Source organism: Electrona antarctica, assembly GCF_951216825.1.
Source record: "Electrona antarctica genome assembly, chromosome: 8".
NCBI classification, from domain to species: Eukaryota; Metazoa; Chordata; class Actinopteri; order Myctophiformes; family Myctophidae; genus Electrona; species Electrona antarctica.
Genome location: NC_136789.1, coordinates 51,660,739 through 51,676,425, shown reverse-complemented (window position 1 = coordinate 51,676,425; position 15,687 = coordinate 51,660,739). Strand labels below are relative to the sequence as shown.

The following is a 15,687-nucleotide window of genomic DNA, read 5'->3' as shown; positions in this document are numbered from 1 at the left end:
GAGCCAAGAGGAAACACCTGGAGACCTTCCACTCAAGAGCCAAGAGGAAACACCTGGAGACGTTCCACTCAAGGGCCAAGAGGAAACACCTGGAGACGTTCCACTCAAGAGCAAAGAGGAAACACCTGGAGACGTTCCACTCAAGAGCAAAGAGGAAACACCTGGAGACGTTCCACTCAAGAGCCAAGAGGAAACACCTGGAGACCTTCCACTCAAGAGCCAAGAGGAAACACCTGGAGACGTTCCACTCAAGGGCCAAGAGGAAACACCTGGAGACGTTCCACTCAAGAGGAAACACCTGGAGACGTTCCACTCAAGAGCCAAGAGGAAACACCTGGAGACGTTCCACTCAAGAGCCAAGAGGAAACACCTGGAGACGTTCCACTCAAGAGCCAAGAGGAAACACCTGGAGACGTTCCACTCAAGGGCCAAGAGGAAACACCTGGAGACGTTCCACTCAAGGGCCAAGAGGAAACACCTGGAGACGTTCCACTCAAGGGCCAAGAGGAAACACCTGGAGACGTTCCACTCAAGGGCCAAGAGGAAACACCTGGAGACGTTCCACTCAAGGGCCAAGAGGAAACACCTGGAGACGTTCCACTCAAGGGCCAAGAGGAAACACCTGGAGACGTTCCACTCAAGAGCCAAGAGGAAACACCTGGAGACGTTCCACTCAAGGGCCAAGAGGAAACACCTGGAGACGTTCCACTCAAGGGCCAAGAGGAAACACCTGGAGACGTTCCACTCAAGGGCCAAGAGGAAACACCTGGAGACCTTCCACTCAAGGGCCAAGAGGAAACACCTGGAGACCTTCCACTCAAGAGCCAAGAGGAAACACCTGGAGACGTTCCACTCAAGGGCCAAGAGGAAACACCTGGAGACGTTCCACTCAAGGGCCAAGAGGAAACACCTGGAGACGTTCCACTCAAGATCCAAGAGGAAACACCTGGAGACGTTCCACTCAAGGGCCAAGAGGAAACACCTGGAGACGTTCCACTCAAGGGCCAAGAGGAAACACCTGGAGACGTTCCACTCAAGGGCCAAGAGGAAACACCTGGAGACGTTCCACTCAAGGGCCAAGAGGAAACACCTGGAGACGTTCCACTCAAGGGCCAAGAGGAAACACCTGGAGACCTTCCACTCAAGGGCCAAGAGGAAACACCTGGAGACCTTCCACTCAAGAGCCAATTAAGAGGAAACACCTGGAGACGTTCCACTCAAGGGCCAAGAGGAAACACCTGGAGACGTTCCACTCAAGGGCCAAGAGGAAACACCTGGAGACGTTCCACTCAAGGGCCAAGAGGAAACACCTGGAGACGTTCCACTCAAGGGCCAAGAGGAAACACCTGGAGACGTTCCACTCAAGGGCCAAGAGGAAACACCTGGAGACGTTCCACTCAAGAGCCAAGAGGAAACACCTGGAGACGTTCCACTCAAGGGCCAAGAGGAAACACCTGGAGACGTTCCACTCAAGAGGAAACACCTGGAGACGTTCCACTCAAGGGCCAAGAGGAAACACCTGGAGACCTTCCACTCAAGGGCCAAGAGGAAACACCTGGAGACGTTCCACTCAAGAGCCAAGAGGAAACACCTGGAGACCTTCCACTCAAGGGCCAAGAGGAAACACCTGGAGACGTTCCACTCAAGGGCCAAGAGGAAACACCTGGAGACGTTCCACTCAAGGGCCAAGAGGAAACACCTGGAGACGTTCCACTCAAGGGCCAAGAGGAAACACCTGGAGACGTTCCACTCAAGAGCCAAGAGGAAACACCTGGAGACGTTCCACTCAAGAGCCAAGAGGAAACACCTGGAGACGTTCCACTCAAGGGCCAAGAGGAAACACCTGGAGACGTTCCACTCAAGGGCCAAGAGGAAACACCTGGAGACGTTCCACTCAAGGGCCAAGAGGAAACACCTGGAGACGTTCCACTCAAGAGCCAAGAGGAAACACCTGGAGACGTTCCACTCAAGAGCCAAGAGGAAACACCTGGAGACGTTCCACTCAAGGGCCAAGAGGAAACACCTGGAGACGTTCCACTCAAGGGCCAAGAGGAAACACCTGGAGACGTTCCACTCTCCAACACCTAAAGCAGTGGTTCCCAAACCTTTTCATGTCAAGGACCCCCCAAATTGACACTAATTGTCCCGCGGACCTAACCTGACTCCGCCAGATGGGGCAGCAGAGAGTACACTGGGTTCCCCCCTCCTGCTCCCATCTGGGACAATCTCCCTGCCTATTAGGTTCTCCATTGAGATATGTGATTAGAGGGAAGTGACACATGCAGGAAGGTTCCTAAGCCGTGCAGGATGGAGCAAAGTCATTTGTTACGTGCTCAAATGACAATGAACAGAGCAGAGAGAGAGAGAGAGAGAGGGAGAGAGAGACAGACAGACAGACAGACAGACAGACAGACAGACAGACAGACAGACAGACAGACAGACAGACAGACAGACAGACAGACAGACAGACAGACAGACAGACAGACAGACAGACAGACAGACAGACAGAGAGAGAGAGAGAGAGAGAGCGGAGAGAGAGCGGAGAGAGAGAGAGAGAGAGAGAGAGAGAGAGAGAGAGAGAGGGGCAGAGAGAGAGAGAGAGAGACAGAGACAGAGAGAGAGAGAGACAGAGAGCATGTAAAGAGAGAGGGGCAGAGAGAGGGAGAGGCAGAGAGAGAGAGAGAGAGAGAGAGAGAGGCAGACTGCAGAGAGAGAGAGAGAGAGGCAGAGAGAGAGAGAGATTTGCTATACTGTAAATTCTACGGAGTAGGCCTAGATATTTTATCCCAGCATACCATCCCAGATACCATCCCAAAAATGTTTGCTTTAAAATAAAATATAAAATTCAAAGATTTGCAAAAGAAAAAAAGCTATATACGTGATTTTTCTTCTTCTAAAATAGCAGATCTACAAGCTCACATCATCTCATAGATGTGCTATTTTTGAATAGCCAAAGTATTCGCTGTTGAATCAATGGGAGATGATCAGCCTGTGGTCTGCGGACACCATGGAACATTCTATGACATAATATATTTAGCTGTGAAATACTGTAAGCACTCAAAACATCACCCTTATTGATTGAAGCACTTTGCATTTTTTACTGTGAAGCAAAGAGGACATTATATACGTTAACCACTCCATAACAGATACAAATGTTATCTCTGGTATTAATCAGTAATTAATTTAACTAAACGGTGTACAGATGGAACCAAATTCATTCAAGTTTTTAGTGATTAAACTCATTTTCAGTGTCGTCGAGTAATACAATATCATATCAAAAAGCATCACAATACATCAGAAGATCAGGAAAAGGAAAACACAAGGTATACATGTGAATTACATAGGGATACAAATAGAAGCTAAGACACATTTCAAATCGATCTATAAACAGTTACATATTGTATGCTCACCAAGGTTTTAAAACGACTCAGGGGTACCAATGTGGTCATTTTTAATGTACTGTAGTTTGCAGGTCATTCCATGTATTAGGGCCACAGAAGCTAAAAGCTTACCACGTTCGGAGTTAACTTTTGGTACCTTGAATTTGGGGAAATGACTTGATCTTGTGTGGTATAGGGTTCAGATCCAGGGTTCAAATGGACCCTATAAGGCTCTGTTTTGGTTCCTATTCCTATCAATCATTTAGTAAGGCTGCCTATTCATTGTGTAGGCCAGTGGTTCCCAAACCTTTTCATGTCAAGGACCCCCAGATTGACACTAATTAGCCCGCGGACCCCCATTTGAAACGATATGCCAGGGATTCTTTCATTTCAAGGACTCATTAGGATTCATTAGTCTATACGGACCCCCATTTAATGGCATTTCTATCTCTGGGATCCCCAATTTATATTGTAAAATCAATGTTAATTTAACTCTGAGAGTGTACAAAATGGAATCAAATGTCCATTTGGTTCCATTTGTAGACTCAGACCCATAAGGGTCCATTTGCAGGTTACAAACTATGACTTAGCTGGGGACCCCCTGGAACTCCCTCAATGACCCCTGGGGGTCCCCGGACCCCACTTTGGGAACCACTGGTGTAGGCCATCTGCTGTGGATTTAGCTACATTGGGTCATCCCCTGAAAGCCCTTCAGTGCCCTCTGGTGGACAAATCCACAGCACAGTGAGACAACATTTTCTTTCTCTGTCTCAACATGAAATCCATCTCACTACTGGGTTAACCCATTACCTGGTGCAACCTAAATGTTGTTTTACCTTTGAATCCCGGAGCCACCTCTGTGTGTTGCTATACATGTAGTAACAAAACATCACACCCATGTGAAGTGCTCAAGTGAGAGGCGCTCTTATCTTATCATCGTACTGTACATCATCATGACGTAACATGTCGATTTGCTCAGACACATGGCGTAAATTCTCCAGTCATTGTCAATAGGAATATAGGGTGCGTTCGGAAATGCGCACCGGGAGCGCCCTCGCCTATTAGTTTGCATTGCACATGTGCACGCTCAGTTTGTGCCAAACTTGCTCCTCAACAATGGCGTGATGTGCATTCTATGCAGGATTTTAAATTGGGTCTCTCTACCCCAATAGAGAGTATGCGCGTGACATCATCATCAAACCCGGAAGTTATGCAGGAATGCCTACCAAGTGGCAAAAAACTACTTTCTGGCCTTGATAGCCCATATATCCACACAGAAAAGTCCTATCTGATTGCATTAAACAACGTTAAACAATGTTAAACGTTGCTTTGCCACTCGCTTTGCCACTCGATGTGGTAAATGGTAAATGGTGCATTTATATAGCGCCTTTATCCAAGGCGCTTTACATAGATTGTGCATTACATTCACCCATTCACACACACATTCATGCACCGATGGCAGCAGGAAACCATGCAAGGCGCCAACCAGCACATCAGGAGCAATTAGGGGTTCAGTGTCTTGCTCAAGGACACTTCGACACTAACTCTGGGGGAGCCCGGGATCGAACTGGCAACCTTGCGGTTACCATCCAGCCACTCTACCCCTGAGCCACTGCCGCCCCATGTGCCATTCACTTTAAGCATGCACATACCCTCTATTACTTGTAAGAATATGTAAGGTCTTTTCCATAATTGTCTCCCTTATGCCACTGCAGGTTCCCAAACTTTTTCATGTCAAGAACCCCCAAATTGACACTAATTAGCCCGCCGTCCCCCATTTGAAACGATATGCCAGGGATTCTCAACCCGTTTAATTTCAAGGACCCCCAGTTTGACACGCATTAGTCTACAGACCCCCATTTAATGGCATTTCTATCTCTGGGACTGGGACCCCCAATTTATATTGTAAAATCAATGTTAATTTGTGTACAAATGGAACCAAATGTCCATTTAGTTCCATTTGTACACCCATAATGATAATGATAATGAATTTATTTATATAGCACATTTTAAGACATGGTCACAAAGTGCTTTACAGAACATGGTAAAAACAACAACATAACTAGAAAAAGTGCCCCTCGGGGCACAGGTCTCCACCAGGGCAGGTCAGGTTGTGGCCTCCTGGTGGCGCTATAATTGGCCAATGTGAAAAGGGTGCCATTTCTTCATACGCCTTTGATGGCAATTGGATGATTTGAGGCATTTTTTTTCCAAAAATGTGTTTTGCAAAAATCAACCTGTTGGTGGCGCTATAACAGGCCAATGTGAAAAGGGTGGGATATATTCCTCAGCCTAGTAAGAAAATGTGTGAAAGATTTCACGTAAATTGCATGCTGCGTTCATGATTTGAGGCTTTTGTTCAAAACGGGGCAATCTTGCAAACAGTGAAAGCCAATTATAGCCAATAATATAGGATGGAATATGAAATATCGGACAGATCCGACTTGAGCACATGACCATAGAGATACTGTGTAACGATTTGTGAGATTTTTGGACAGAATCTGGAGGAGTAATATCAAAAAATGTGTTTTACAAAAGTCGGCCTCCTGGTGGCGCTATAAAAGGCAGATGCGGAACATGCAGGTCAAAGGTTTGTCCTTGGCCTCTAGGGAGTGTGCATGCAACGTTTCACGCAGATCGGTGCAGTTTCAGGTAAAAAAATTGAAAAGCTGCCTCATGGTGGTGCTATAACAGGCCGTTCTGGAAAATGTGGGGCAGAGGTTCATCGTTGGCATCCAGGGAGTGTGTGTGCAAAGCTTGGCATCGACCGGTTTAACGGTGCCGGAGATTAGCTGGTAACAGACGGACGGAAGGACGGACACACACACGGACGGAGTGCAAAACATACTCTCTCCCCATGCCTTCGGCCTGGTGGAGACAATAACAAACTGAGGTAAAAACAACATAATCACAGCTACAACAAAATATCAGTAAATAAAACAGCAAACACAAAATGAAGGCATGTACTGTACACACACACATACGGTTCCATTTGGTTCCAAACTATCATTTAGCTGTCCCCGGACCCCACTTTGGGAACCTGGCCTTATGCCACCGTCTGTTTTCCCCAATAGATCTATTTGCCAGTGATTTCTAAGAACCAAAGCTAACATCTTCTGAGGTCACATTCTTCTCAAGGCTGTTGCATAACCTGCGTTCTCCTCAGACTGAGGTGGTCAGGGTTAGCAGTATTTGTTTAAATCTCCCATCACGGCAAGAAGAGGTGGCATAGGGACAACACGTAGCCTATATCTGCACACTCCTTCCATGTAAATTCATTCAAATTGAAGTATGTAAAATATGAAAATCTAAATGTTATAATATAACATTTAGATTTGTCATATTTTGTTGCTGTCGGGAGGAAACCTCTTAACTTTTTTTTTTGCATAAATCAGTGCTATACTGATTTATACCCTTTACGTCTGTGTGTTGTTTCGAAAATATTGAACCAATAGAAAGTAGTAAAAACGCTTTGGACAAAACCTCTTAACTCCATTGGACCCTCAAACTGTCTGCTAAAGCAACTAACTCCACTACCTCTCCCCCTCTCATGCAATAATTGACAATATATAAAGTCACGACACCAACTTTGATGAGGCTGTATTGCTTTGCTGTCAAAATACAAGGTTTTCTAAATTCCCTGAAAAATGAACATTTTGGAGTTAGGTGGTTTCCTCCCGACAGCAGAGATATATGTTTTGTCAGTTTTTACATGTTTGGCATTTAGCTAAAGGGCACAAATCGGGGTGCATATACTTAGTTTAGACTAGTCATTGGTTAGACATGGGTTAAGGTTAGGTTTAGGTGTGCTGCCCCGTGGGAGGTTAGGGTGAGGGTTTGAGATAGGTTGTAGTTGTATAGGACTAATGACTGGTCTAACAATGACTAGTCTAAACCTCTTACAGTGCGTTGCGCTCATGCGTCTTCCTTGAGTACGTCCACTATCAATGTGAATGTGGGACGTCCTCCTCGGGACCGGTGCCCGTGTGTTGGTTCCAACAGCACCAGCCTGCTGGCTGGCAGCTCTTGGTGTCGTTGGCACCCGTCTAGAGACTTCTGCAGAATGGACTTCATGCAGGGTCCAGCATTCACAGCCTTATATAGGAATTAGAGTTTTGATATTTAACCACGTGGATCCTAGCATCCGTATTGTGGGGCAAACTTTGGGCTAAAACCGCAGTATCTATAGCTCTCATGAGAAAACATAGGGGCCAAGACTAGACCCCGAGGGACTCCGGGTATACTACGTATATAATGTTTTTAAGTAGGCTACAGTTAATATCAGAGGTTCTATAATGAGTAACTTTTACTTATTTTCTAGTAGGATATTTCTACTTCAAGTGTTGGATTCAGGTTCAACACCACTCCATAAGAAAAGCTTCTGTGATACAATATAATCCATTCACATGAATAAACAGTTTAAATTGTTTTCTGGAATGACTACAGTGAGATTATATACCGTCTCTGTCTGTCGGGTGGAAACCTCATATGTCCAAAACTGTACTTTTCAGGATTCAAATTCAAAAATAGCAAAAGTACAGCAGATCCACAAGCTCAAAACGCGCCGCTTCACGTCACGTTTTGGAGCTTGTATAGATCTGCCACTTTTGAGGCTTTCGTGTGACGCTCCAGTATGATCAAGTATAGGATGTTAACCCATTCAGGGCAGGAGCCCCATTTGGTGTTTTAAGCATTGTGTTATACTTTAGCTATTGAAAAATATCAGATCTACAAGCTCATAGCGCGGCACCGAGTGCCGCGCTATGAGCTTGTAGGTCTGATATTTTTTTTAAACCGTGAAAATGTGGTGCAAATCTTTGAATACCGTATATCATAACTCCAAAATGTTCATTTTTCAGGAAATTAAAATTATAATTTTTTCAGGAAATGAAGAAGGTTAACGTTAAACGTTTTTAACTCAATTCTTTGCTTCTGGGGGGGTCCCTGGAACAACATATTTTCAGATGGGGGTCGACGGCCAAATACAGATATAATTCTGTGGTTTAAAGTTAAAATCTGGAGATGGGAGCTTTCTTCCCCCACAGCCCGCGGCGATATGTTATTGCTTCAGATCATCACACTACGGTGCTTTTTTTCTCTCTCCAGAATATGGGCACAAGTTATCATTGTTGTGATCCTGTCCTTTTTTCAGAAGTCGCACGTACGTCCGAAATGTAACACGATGTGTAAAAAAATCCACCCGGCGCGTACCTGGAGTCTGGAGGTCTCTCACGGACGAGGAGGAGGACGACACTGAGAGAGGTGTGTGTGTGTGTGTGTGTGTGTGTGTGGGACCTGGGCTGGGGAGAGACACACTCTGCAGGGGCCAGCCAACAATTAAGGTAAGCAGCATAATCCATAAATGAGGTAAAGGGCCATAAATGTACTTGTGTATTCGTGTACAAATGTTCTTGTACCCGGTTATTGTTAGTGTATTATTATATTATTGGAGTACTGTTGTATATATTCTATATAGGCTTCTGGAGTTCATGGATTTTTTATTTGGCTGTTGTATAACTTGACATGTACAATGTAGCGTTGAAAGTGCAATTATGTATTCTGCCGCTTGGTCAGTTCCCACTTGAAAAAGAGACGCAGTCTCAATGTGTTTTTACTGGTTAAATGAAGGTTAAATAAAAAATATATAAAAAGAATAATAGTACATGGTCAATGTTACTTATCGGTATATCAATATTGTGATATGAGGCTATAGATTTTGAGATATCGTAGCGTCGCGATATGGCATATGGTATTGTCTTTTCCTGGTTTTGAATGACTTATTTAATACTAAACAGATCTCTAATCGAATCTAATCAATCACTATTACCAAACAAGTCTCTACTAAACAAATGGGTTGAATTGTCTTATACCTAATTATTCTTGCTCTAAAAACATTCAAAGTAGAATTAAATGTTTGCATGAGGTCTGTATCACACATTCTAAAGATCACTGGCAAGGACTGATTTCTAATCAATCAATCAATCAATCAATCAATCAATCAATCAATCAAAACTTTATTTACATAGTCATTTCATACAGCAAGTGCAACCCAATGTGCTTCTGCTTCACAGATTAAAAATATAACTAACATTAAAAAAACATTTATGAAGAAAAAAGAAATTTGTTCTTTAAATATAATTTAACTTTTATCCATCCAGTTTTAATCTATCAACACAAAAAGACTTTGATGAAAGACATAGTAAACAAAATGCACTGTTCAGTTTTCACTTAGTTTTTGTAAAAACTGAATTTAAACTACAGTCTTTTCATTTCATATATATTATAGGCCTATATGATACACTTTATTTATAGCATGTGCTTAAATTCATATTTAGAAAATGTTTCAAAAATGTCTGAGATGATGGAATGTGATGGATGATGATGGTCATGGAAGGGGAACCTTCTGGAAGCTAGTTGATGAATGCTAGTGTTAACCCATTTTGACCTGAGATCAAATTCTAAAAATGTCTTCTGCATCCTGACAGTTTTCTGAAAAAGCTATGTTTCTATGTCAGTCGTTCTTCGATTTTTCAAAAATAGCAGACCTACAAGGTCGTAGCGCGCCACTCGGTGGCGCGCTATGAGCTTATAGATCTGCTATTTTTCAATAGCTAAAGCATAACATAATGCTAACACCAAAAGGGGTTCCCGCCCAAAATGGGTTTAAACAACAATTAAATGTTGCCTCCAGTGTTTCCAAAAGCAAGAGGAGAACCTTGTATCACTCTGTGTGATCCCTGTTAAGGCCACGATTAATACATTATTTGACTCTAAACATGAAATTCCTTAGTAAAGCATGACAAGTGGGTACATTACTAACATTTCACTTGCACTGGTCCGTCTTGGGAGTTTCAGAAAGATTCTAAAAGCAGCATCATATGCATTTTAATTTTTGCACTGCTATAACGGCACCATAAGTGAAATATGAAATGAAAAGACTGTAGTAGTTTAAATTCTGTTCATATTTAGACTTTCTTTGTTAAGGGCTTAAGGACTCCTATAACCTCTTTTGAGGTCATGTTCTTCAGGGTTGTTGGACTTCTCCTCAGACAGACTAGCTGGTCAAGGGTATTTTCTTAACTCTCCAAAGAGGTGATATGATTAGAGTCAACATGCGCCTAGAGATCTACAAGTTCACAACTTGTAGTTGTGTCTATAATGGCATGCCCAAAACATTATTTGATTATTAATTCATTTTTTTTAATTGAATTATAACATTTTAACAACCAATTAAATCAATTAACCCATTCTGGATGGAAACCCCTTTTGGTGTTTTAAGCATTATGTCATACTTTAGCTATTGAAAAATAGCAGATCTACAAGCTCACCGGTGAGAAATACTAAATAGTGCTGATAGTTACTCATGATTACAGATTTGAATTGTTTTTAGCCACCTTTTCAGGTTGAATTTGAAGGTTGGAAGTCTCTCTTACTTCTGTGGGGAGACTGTTCCAGTGATGGGAGGCTCTAACAGAGAAGACTGTTTTACCAAACACACTACGTCTGGTAACTCTGATTGGCATGTCACAGTCCCCTCTGGTAGTTGCCCTTGTTGCTCTGTCACCACTGTCCCTTCGACCTATGAACTGTTTCAGTGGTGGAGGTGCAAGTCCATTTAAGATCTTAAAAATGAGACAAGCATCTGCAAAGTGTTTAAAGCTGTTACAATTAAATAAGTTGTACTTTTGAACTATGTGGCAATGGTAACGGTTGGGCTTTTGGTCAAGTGTTTTTAATGTCTGTTTGTACAGTGATTCTATGGGTTTTAAAGTTGTCTGATTTGTCTGTGACCAGGTTGTGAAGCAGTACGTTATGTGTGAAAGAATCATAGCATGCATGAAGAGTTTAGCTGCATCGGTTGTTAGATATGGTCTTATGTGTCTGAAATTAGATAAATTGAATTTGATTTTGTTGGCTAAATTTTTAACAAATTCTGATACTATCTGAATACTACTACCCTCGATGAGAATGTCAATGTCAGGGTCTGTGGAGTTACGTGAAAAATACATACCGACAGTTTTTTTTGTGTTCAGATGCAAACATGAGTTCCTCAGCCAATCAGATACGTGGCCCATGGCTGCAGTTAATTTATCTGCTGCTAGTTGTTTGTTTTTAGCGTGTATATAAAGAACTGTGTCATCGGCATACAATTGTATGGAGACAGTTGGACAGACGGAAGGCAGATCATTTATATATAAACTAAACAGAATAGGGCCCAGTATTGATCCCTGAGGAACTCCAATGTTACAGTTAAGATATGTTGACTGAGTACCAGTACCAATACGAACACTTTGGTTCCTGTTTGTTAAATATGAATGCATCCATTTGATTGCTTCTTTAGAGAAGTTAAAGAAGGAGAGCTTTGACAGGAGTACCTGATGGTGTACAGTGTCAAATGCCTTTTTGAGGTCCAGAAATACAGAGCCCACTATGCCTCCTGCATCTAACTTTGACTTTACACTTTCCAGAAAGTAACAGTTAGCTGTTTCTGTTGAATGGTTGGAGCGAAAACCGAATTGCAGTGGGTGCAAAGGATTGTGGTCCGAGTTCAAATGAGCAGTCAGTTGTTTTGCCACCCATTTCTCAGCCACTTTGGATACAACGGGTAAAATGCTAATTGGTCTAATTGGTTTGCCACATCTGAATGGTCCCCAGCCTTAAAAATGGGTGTTACAACAGCCTTTTTCCAGGTACATGGAAAAATGCATTGGTTGATTGATAGATTTATCAGGTGAACTAGAGGACAGATTAGGGCGTCCTTGTGTGTTTTTTTAGAAATGTTGTGTCCATATTGTAAGCGTCTTTCGCTTTTGAGTCTCTTAGGGAGCTCATAATATCCAACACTGCAGATTCGGTAATTTCTCTTATCCTGAAAATAGGCTTGTCATCCTTAATAGGAGTACATGTCAAAATTCTAGTGGGGAAGCTTTGGGCCAGCTCCTCCACTGAATTTATAAATAATCTATTAAAAGTATTTGCTATGACATCATGATCTGTAGTTACATTTCCATTCACTTTAAGTTCATATTCCTTTGTTTTCTGATCCTTGTTTCTCCCGGTTAATTTATTAAGGTTTTCCCAAATCAATTTCCCGTTTCCCCTTGCATCTTCAATTACTTTAATGAAAAAAAATCAGCTTTTGCTTTCCTAAGGTTCCTAACTACCTTATTTCGAAGGCTTGTAAAAATCTGCCTATCACTACAGAGAACCGACGTCTGACGTCACTTTCAGTAGAGGGCACCAACACACAGGTTCGTGTATTTTTTTATTTGTATTGAACTCTCCATAGGGCGATTTTATGTCGCTTCATAAGAACTGTGTTTGAAAAATAAACCGACCACCCCGGCCTTTCTGTCAGGGGAGTGGCTGTGCGTCGTTAATGATGTCCATTCATATTTGATACAGCCAGTTTCTGGAGAAAATGGAATTAATGTGACCGCAAAAGCCTTGAAACTACATATGAATGCAATGTCGCTGAGCATATACGTCATGCCCAGCTGTCAACATATTGCGTTCCTGAGATTCCTCGTTGACGTAAGCTCAGCTGGTGGTGACTCGACTCGTACTAACCACGATACATTATATATCAATAAAATTTAAATTTAAATAAACGTAATTAACGTTCAGTTTCTGTTGTGCGACGGGCTGCGGGCAGAAGCAGCCTACCCGGAAATGTAGTCTCTGGGTTGTTTGGCTCGTTTCTAACACTTATTTTGTTACTCTTTGGGTATATTTGTACATTTCCACCTTCAGTCGATGCTTCATATCCATATGAGTGAAAAGGCCGGGGTGATCGGTTTATTTTTCAAACACAGTTCTTATATGAGGCGATCTAAAATCCCCCTATGGAGATTACAATGCTTATAAAATAATACACGAACCTAGGGACTGGCGCCCTCTACTGATAGTAGAGGGCAGTGACGTCAGGACTTCGGTGCTCTACTGAGACCTGTTTTAAGTGATCTCTTTAAAGCAAAATCTCGCTCTCTCATCTGCTGCCAGAGGGCACCATTGAGCCATGGCAGGGTGTTTTTTCTAGGTCTAGCCTTTACATTCCTAATGAATGGCGATATTACTCTGTTAACAGTTGTCACAAAATTATGACTGCCACTATCTACATCCTGACTACATAAAATATTAGACCAATCTGTTTGTTTTAGAGCCCTGTCAACTTTATCAGTTTCATTTTTTGGGATTTTCTGATGAGAGGATTTAGATTTGTTTAAATTATCAAAGCGTTTGCTGGTGAGTTTCCTCACCAGTAGTGTGAAACTGTGAATATATATTCTTTCACAGCGAACGTTTTTAACTAAAATCTTTCTTTCTGGGGGGGGATTTTTAGAATCGGCCTCAGGTCTAAATGGGTCAACCTTCGCACCCCTATTCATGTGTTTTTTCTTTCTTTTGTTGTTTTTCTCAGGATGTCCGCCGGCGCCAAGGTGCTGCTGCTGCTCCGCAGCCTGACCCGGAGGAAGCCTCTGGAGCCTGAGGGGGAGGTGTCCAACTTCAAACGCTGCCTGACCACCCTGGACCTGGTGGCGTTGGGGGTGGGTAGCGGTGGGGGTGGGTGGCCCTGGGGGTGGGTGGCAGTGGGGGCGCATATGTTGGTCAGACGTATATACTAACAGCCCGACACATGCGTGGCAGGTTAAGACTCACCTGTGGTTCCAGACATGCGTGGCCAGGGTGTATTGCCGAATTAGTCGACTGCCGGTGTTTAAAGTTACCTTTGAGGTAGCTCTGGTCCATAGCCAATGCTTCTATGATTCTGCCCTGCATTGGCTATGCTACTTTCACTTTTAAATCTCACATGGTGGAACTCAGACCAGCCTCTCCTCTTTAGTGTATTTAAAAAGAACGTTTTTGCTACTCACCAAAACAAAGGCGGGTTGTGTCATTAGAAAGCCTACTTTCCTTAGTGGACGCACTCTGAGCCCCCCACCACACGTTTTTGGCCAGAAAGGGATTTTATTTCACCGGAGGAAAAATATTCTCTATGAGGCAGTTCTCTGGGCAATATCGGTATAGAGGGCGCATTGGAGTAACTACAAGTATATATATTTTTTCCGGTGGAAACAAAATCCCTTTTTGGCGAAAAAGTACCGTTTATACGTGTGGTGGGGGGCTCAGAGTGCGTCCACTAAGGAAAGTAGGCTTTCTAATGACACAACCCGCCTTTGTTTTGGTGAGTAGCAAAAACGTTCTTTTTATTTACGCTAAAGAGGAGAGGCTGGTCTGAGTTCCATGTGAGAGTTAAAAGCGAAAGTAGCATAGCCAATGCAGGGCAGAATCATAGAAGCATTGGCTATGGACCAGAGCTACCTTTGGAGCGTCAAAGCGTCGTAATTCTACCTCCTTATGATGAAAATCCGACTGAACATAGTTCCATCGTTTGTGCCCAACTCGACACATAACCCACTTCCTCGATACGAACAACAACAAAGACGCTAGCGAGCCAAGATTGTCCCTTGTGCCTTCATTCACTTGTATTGGACTCAATTTCCCAGAAGCCCTTGCAAGCCAGTTTATAGGTTGATTTCCGGTTACGTTATTATAACGCGTCCACCCTCGTCACAATGTCCGCGACAAAGCCGGATTTTTATAATAATTATTAAACAACGGCGAATTAAACATAAAACAAATGGCGGGTTTAGCGTGTTTAGCAGGGAAAGACAATGGAATAAAATGCGGGTTTGGTGGGTTATCAAGTGAAGGCTCTGACAAGCATTGTCGGTTAAGACACATGATTTGTCGGTTAAGACACATGCGTTGTCGGTTAAGACACATGCGTTGTCGGTTAAGACACATGCGTTGTCGGTTAAGTCATATATTTGTCGGTTAAGACACATGCGTTGTCGGTTAAGACACACGCGTTGTCGGTTAAGACACATGCGTTGTCGGTTAAGACACATGCGTTGTCGGTTAAGACACATGCGTTGTCGGTTAAGACACATGCGTTGCTGGTTAAGACACATGCGTTGCTTAAGACACATGCGTTGCTGGTTAAGACACATACGTTGCCGGTTAAGACACATGCGTTGCTGGTTATGACACATGCGTTGTCGGTTAAGACACATGCGTTGTCGGTTAAGACACATGCGTTGCTGGTTAAGACACATGCGTTGTCGGTTAAGAGACACCCGTGGCCCCGACATGCAAAAATGTTCGTCCGTTGCCTACCTTTTTTCAGTGACAAAAGCTATATAATAACCTGCACGCTACGATGAGTAAAATTAGACTAAATATTTTGTCAACATTTTGGCCAAAAATGTAAACTAGACTAAGATGTTAGTGGAGAAGAGATCCA

General features: G+C 43.1%; 1 protein-coding gene across 1 annotated transcript in view; it reads left to right on the top strand.

The window, feature by feature from the left end:
• Nucleotides 1-11,810: 11,810 nt before the first annotated feature.
• Nucleotides 11,811-15,687, top strand: part of LOC306928836 (cationic amino acid transporter 2) — a gene marked incomplete at both ends in the record, with an annotated part of 30,314 nt that continues 26,437 nt past the window's right edge. Inside the window, 2 exons of the mRNA XM_079509108.1 lie at nt 11,811-11,851; nt 13,801-13,943. Coding sequence (XP_079365234.1) covers nt 11,811-11,851; nt 13,801-13,943 — 184 coding nt within the window. The remainder of the gene's footprint in view (nt 11,852-13,800; nt 13,944-15,687) is intronic.